At 27.4% G+C, this 6,820-nt stretch overlaps 1 protein-coding gene across 1 annotated transcript; it reads right to left on the reverse strand.

Moving 5' to 3' along the window:
- Positions 1 to 227: 227 nt before the first annotated feature.
- Positions 228 to 1,471, reverse strand: LOC133780054 (UDP-glycosyltransferase 87A1-like). Its single transcript, XM_062219934.1, has 2 exons — positions 982 to 1,471; positions 228 to 232 (listed from the first exon to the last, which is right to left on the reverse strand). Exons 1-2 carry the CDS (start codon positions 1,469 to 1,471, stop codon positions 228 to 230), a joined length of 495 nt encoding a protein of 164 aa, XP_062075918.1.
- Positions 1,472 to 6,820: the final 5,349 nt, after the last annotated feature.

Below are 6,820 nucleotides of genomic sequence, written 5' to 3' on the forward strand. Positions count from 1 at the left end.
CATTTTACAATGATTTGAGTCTTTGTATAACAAGTTTGTTATCCAGATTTCCAGGAGTATTCCTAATATATGATTTGTTGTTTCATGGTTAGCTGCACATGCTATTCGAATTGAAAGACAATTTGTTTAGTTAGAAAATATCCATCATTTTCTCGGGATATTTAGACTTTCTAAATTGTATGAAATTACTTTATTTATCAATGAAGTTATCATTGCTAAAAAACAAATTAAACTGTAAAAAAAAACTAAAAAATTATTCAAATGATTTAAAAGTAGATTTGGATTAAATTTAAACATTTGTTCTGATAATATAATTTTAAAAAATATATCTTTTCCTTTTTAATTTTGTTTTAGAATTATTAAAATGTATTCAATCATATACTAAAGTATTTAGAAAATACCATTTTTATAAATGAAGGCCACCAATTAATTTTTTTTTACTTCATAAATACATAAAAAATTACCCTTTTATCTTTCTATTATTAATTTGGTTTTCGCATAATCTATTCACAATCTCTCTAATTAATAAACAAGTTCTCAAAATCTAGTTTATAGTTATGGAGTAGCAGGTAAAATTTAGATTTATTATATTTTTATCAGTTTGGAATTTTGATTTCAATTCTCTTTTGTGTTTTTATTAGGCCATAGTAGATTTTTTTTTTCTATTTTTTTTTGTCAGAGACATGGTAAGATTGTTTTTCTACATTTTTTGTCAGAGACCTAATAGATTGTTTATTTGGAAATGATTGTCATTAGTGTAATAATTTTTTTTCTTAAAATTGTTGCATTTAATTAAGTGTCATTAAGATTTTTTTTAATTTAGATAAAGTCTTACTTTAATTTTCCCTAAAACTTTCCTGTTTGAATTGATTTCAATTACTTCATTACTTAAAATCCAATAACTATATACTGAAGTGATCAGCCACAAATTAATGTTTATCTTAATAATTCTCTATAGAAATAGAAGAACAAAACACTGACCGGAGAGTTTGACTGGGTAATGGCCGTGTTGTGCGAAGTGGTCAAAGTGATACAGCACTGAAAACATAGAAGCGGAGAGTGGCCAGAACGAAGCCACCGGAATATTCCTACGATGCCCGACTTTGATGGGCCAAGCCATAAGGCTATCTGCTATGATCGCCCTCACCGGAGGCCCGTGAAGCCTATCAAGAAGCTCCTCAAAGGGAGCTTCCAACTTGGTTGCGGCAGCCTCAAAAAAATCAGCAAACTGATTTGCCCGAACATGCTCGGAGGGCACGACGTTGGGTATGGTGGCGAATCGGATGCTATCGGGCTTCGGATCGGACCCGATCAACCCGAACCACTCCTCCGTTACGACGAAGGTGATGAGGATGTCGTATTTGACCCGAGAGGATAGCTGCTTGCACAAGTTCATCACGGCGTTGATATGGCTTCTACCTGGATAGGGCATTGCCACCACGTGGCAGACCATGGTTAGCTGATCATTCATGTCTCTCTTTGTAACTCAGCCAAAACTTAAAAAAGACTGATATAAGCGACAATGCATTGAAGCTAATATTTATTACTGAAGATTTATAGATAAAATGTTGAATCTCTTTTCTTAATTTTTTTTTAAGAAAAAAAAGCATTAGAGCTAATATTCATTCCATTACTTGAGGAGAGAGAAAAAAAATATCGGTACAAAGTAATCTTATAATGTGACTAACCAATCTAATTTAAACATCTCTTTTTATTTTTCTTTCTTTAAAAACCTGATATTTTCCTAAGTTTACTGTTAGTTTGTAGATGAGGTGTTAACTTGTTTTAAGGAGTCTGTTAGTTTAGAAAAAAATTTATCTTATTGATTTAAAAGTTTGTGAGGCTGTGGTACGTCCCACTCTTAAAATATTGAGATATAATTAAATACTATGGGAAATTTTCATACCGGTAGCATTCTCAGTGTTTACAACCCGTGAACAGTTTTCAACGTAATTTTTTTCATAACTATATATATTGTAGCTATTAAGAGCATCCTGCAAATTTTCAGAAAATTCTGAATAGTTTACAATACCGAAAATTAGGTACAAACATGTTGTTGCATTCGTGACTAATTTTTCTTTTGTACGTGGAAAACATGTTTGAACATGATTTTCGGTACTGTAAATTATTCGAAATTTTCTGAAAATTTGCAGGATGCTCTAAATAGCTACAATATACAACGGTCATAAAAAAAAGTCGCGCCGAAAACTATTCACGGGTCGAGAAATACTAAAAGTCCTACCAATAAAGCTTAAAGTGAAGCTGATTATCCTAAATACTATCACATTCTAATGCGTCGGCATAAAATATAAAACTAACTTTTTTTATAATATAATACAAATCTAAGTAAATCAATCTGAACAACCCGTGATAAAAAAAATCAATTTCAACAAAATTTAAAACAGATGAATCACAATATTCTTAAAAAATTGACGTAATAATAGTAATCAACATTATTCTATTTTTATTATATTTTTTTATATAAAAAAAAAGAATGATGTTTTAAAGATATTAAAATTTACTTGAGAAATATATGTGAGAAGACTTTGAAACAAATAATTCCACATACACAACTAGATTTATCTATTGATAGTTTATAATATAATGGATGATTTGTAAATTGTGCAATACTAAATAATTTATAAATATTCTTCTACTAATGATAAGTTGTCGTATAAAAGATTAAATCAAATGACAAAATTAAAACAATAAATTACTTCAACATTCTTCCATAATAATGTAATAAATTTGTAAAAAAAAAATTGGTACTCATAAATATTTGACACTTTAATTTTTATTTTTTAGAATCCCCAAATAGGTGATAATTAACAAGTACTGTATGGACCTGGAAAAATAAAATAAAAAATCATATATTCTTGTTATAAAATGACAAGATTATCTATAATATAAAATAAAGTAATATATTATATATACCTGCTACATAAGTTCAATCATGCTTGTCTGATTATTTTGATCCCTTGATATGCTTTGAATCTATACAAACAAGATATAAAATAGAACAATTATACCTATAATATGTAATCTTGAATTTATATATATATATATATATAAATAATACCTGATTGAAGCTTGATGGTATTGATGGCATAACATTGAGCTTGACAGATTTTGTTCAGGAAAGGAAAACTTATCATTGGATTGATCGTTTACATTATTAAAAGGAACTTGAAAATAAAAATCATAATCGATATAGAATATACAATTAAAAAAAAGTTAAAAACTACATTATGAATTTTCTTAACAGTTTCAATAAGATATAAACATAGCTTTTGCAGAGACATATTCTCACGAACATTCTTTTTTTTTTTTTTTCATTTTAGCCATCTCACTACAAAAAAAAAGTTTTATACCGAGAACACTATACCGACAACATGTCCTCGGTATAAACATTTCATATGCGCGGGACATTTTCGCGGTTTTGAATAGGTTTAGTTGCTATACCGAGAACATGTTCTCGGTAGAGGGTTTATAAATATACCCCACAGCTGCGAAGCCCCTTCTCCTTCCTCTCTGGTTTCTCTCGGTTTTCTCCGAGCCGTCCGTCTCCCTCCACCATTTTCCTCCGTTTTCCTCCCAAAAAGCTCGGTTTTAAGCCTCAAAATTGCCAAGGGTGAAGGGATTTCTGTGTATTTGTTGAAGGTATGGTTTATTTATTCATTTTATATATATATTTATGAAATTGTATAATGATATTTTGTAGTATTTGTTTGAAGGTTGGGTATTCGATTTTTGTTGGACTAAAGAGATTGCTAGCAAGATATTGAAGGCATTGGTAAGTTTTTTTTTAATTTTTCTGTATTTTTTTAATTTTTTTTTCAATTTTTGAATAATTTATGTTTTTTTTATATAAATAATATAATTTTAATTTTAATAAAAATCTGAAATTATTATATTAGATAGAATGTATTTATTTTTAGGTTTTCAAAATAAGTATTAGTAAAAATGATATTAGGAATTAGAAAATTGTTATATGAGTAATTAGTATTTTTTTTTAAATAAATTCTATGTTGCTTTGGTGAATTTTATGTGTATTAAACATATTAGTAAATATATTAAATATTTGAGTGTTAATTTGAAAATTTTGGTGGTAATGTTAGTATGTTTTTGTTGTCAATTTTAATTTTTTTTTGGTTATGTTAGTAGTAAAAATTCAAATTTTATGAATATTGATGATTAATTTGTTGTTGTTAATTTTTAGTAGAATTTTAATATTTTGGTTAGAAAATTGAATAATTAATAAAATTTAGACTAATAATTATAAATTATATAGTCGTTTAAAATGTATTTGTAATGCTCTCTGCATGATCTGGGTCTGGATATTTTTTATGTCTTATTTGCAGGATTTTAAATTTTGGGATAGATGAAAATATAGTCGTTATGCTGCCGAATTTTTTATAGAATTGTAAAATTTAGAGATATTGTGAATATTAGTAGAAGTACTCAATAAAATTTCTAATTTAATAAATAGTGAATTGATAAGTAAAATAATATATTTTAAAATTAAGATTAAAAAAAATTAACATTAACATTATGCAACTAAATTTTAATAAAAATAAACATTAATTAAATAATTTAAGTAATAATTAAATCCTAAAGTAAATAAATAAATTTTAAACAAATCTTAGAAATTTTGTTTAAATTAATAAAACTATTCAATAAAGCATAAGTAAAATATGTAATTTAATAAATACTAAATTAATATGTAAAAAAATAATATTTGTAAGTTCTGATTAAATAAAATTAACAAATATATTATTAGAAAACCATTATTAAAATTAAAAAAATTAAATTTAATATTTGTTAGTTTTAATCATTATTAAAATTAAAATTAAAAAAATATGTTTTTAATAATATTTGTTAGTTGTTTTTAATTTTTTTTAATTTTTTTTCAATTTTTGAGTAATTTATGTTTTTTTATATAAATAATATATTTTAAAATTAAGATTAAAAAAAATTAACATTAACATTATGCAACTAAATTTTAATAAAAATAAACATTAATTAAATAATTTAAGTAATAATTAAATCCTAAAGTAAATAAATAAATTTTAAACAAATCTTAGAAATTTTGTTTTAATTAATAAAACAATTCAATAAAGCATAAGTAAAATATGTAATTTAATAAATACCAAATTAATATGTCAAATTTAAATAATTTTAATAATATTTACACTGAAATATATTATAGCTAGATATCATAAAACAACATAATTAACTTCAAAGAGCATAAGACATTAAAAAAAACATATTTAATTTTATTTGTTTTTTTCTTTGGTAATAAGAAATTGTTACCAAAGATATAATAGTGTTATTATCACCTAGTGATAATATTATATTTTTTTAGTGTTCATCACAAGAAGCCTTAGACCCGTTTAGAGAGGGTGAGTCATTGAAGACTCTTACATTTGCATCTCTCTGAATTAGGACACACACGTGGATTAATTTGACCGTCAGATATCCTAGCTGATTGTGAACGAGGTAATACTTTACACATTGATATACTCCTTAAAATTTAACAATTAATCCATATTAATTTTAAAATATTGAATTTGCATACAATAGCGCCTCCAAATAAACGTGGACGCCATAAAGGATTGAACACGCGGGAAAAGAGGGAATAGTTGGGGCGTCCTCTCCCTCTCGAGTGGGATGTGCTGGGGAGAACATATAAAGAGATCGGAGAGTACAGCTCAAATTTCTCAAGAGAGCTCGGATTACTTGTTCGACAGTACACAGATCCGGACTGTCCTCAATGGTCAAAAGTACCAAATGCCTCGAAAGAAAGAATACTTGCACATTTGGAAGTAAGTAGTTTATGTATTTTCCGACGCCCAAAAATTACGGTATTAATTTCTTGCTAAAATTAACTATCTTAATTAAATATATTACTAACGATAACTTTTTGCATAAACGTTTTGTGGTCAACAAGGAAAATAGAAGGAAACTGAAAGAGCTTAGCTATGGAGGTTCTCAGTCAATCCCAGCCCTACGCTATAAAAATGTTAGTTAATTAATTATTTTTTAGTTTATTTTTCTTATTTACGTTTAATTATTAATTTTATAAAAATATATGTACGTGACAGCACAATTTAGAGACTGGGCAACTTGAGTCCATCCCGGATAGCTGGATGGATACTCACCATAAATCAGGCACAGGGTGGGTGACAGAGACAGCCAAAAATACTTGGGTACGTTAAGTTTTTTTAAACATTTTTCAAATTTTTAATTGTTTCAAAATTTTAATTACATTATACATTGTATCACAGGAGGAATTGCGTGCATACCGCGACACACAGCAGACACAGGCAACTGATACTGAGAGTTCCACACCAGTTTCGAGTGCGCCTGAAGATGAAGACATATCTTTGGTACAAACTGTCTTCGCAAAACGACGGGGCCACCAGAAAGGATATGGACGTATCCTTAACATAAGGGGCCGAACTCCATTTGATTTTCGTCCTTCACAAACTAGAGATGAAGAGTTGTCTGAGATGAGAGAGCGTCTTCGATAGTTAGAGGAGCATGTCCGGACTCATTGTATCACCCCGAGATTTCAATGTGCCCCACCACCACCCGATGATCCCGATGTTGGAGCACCGACTCAGTAGGACTTATGTATGAATTTTATTACAATTGACTATTACATTATCATGTTTAAGACAATTCTTTATTTTGATTCAGCGAACATACTCTTATGTTTTTATTTATATGTTTAATATAAGTGTTTTAATTTTATTCTATTTTTTTATATTTAATTCAAAATAAATAAATAAATAAATAATGGAATAACAAATATAAA

This window comes from Humulus lupulus, chromosome 5, assembly GCF_963169125.1.
Source record: "Humulus lupulus chromosome 5, drHumLupu1.1, whole genome shotgun sequence".
In the NCBI taxonomy this organism is placed as follows: domain Eukaryota; kingdom Viridiplantae; phylum Streptophyta; class Magnoliopsida; order Rosales; family Cannabaceae; genus Humulus; species Humulus lupulus.

Bases quoted from the DNA above. Each gene is read 5' to 3' on its own strand.
- LOC133780054 (XM_062219934.1), bottom strand. From the start codon at position 1,471: ATGAATGATCAGCTAACCATGGTCTGCCACGTGGTGGCAATGCCCTAT.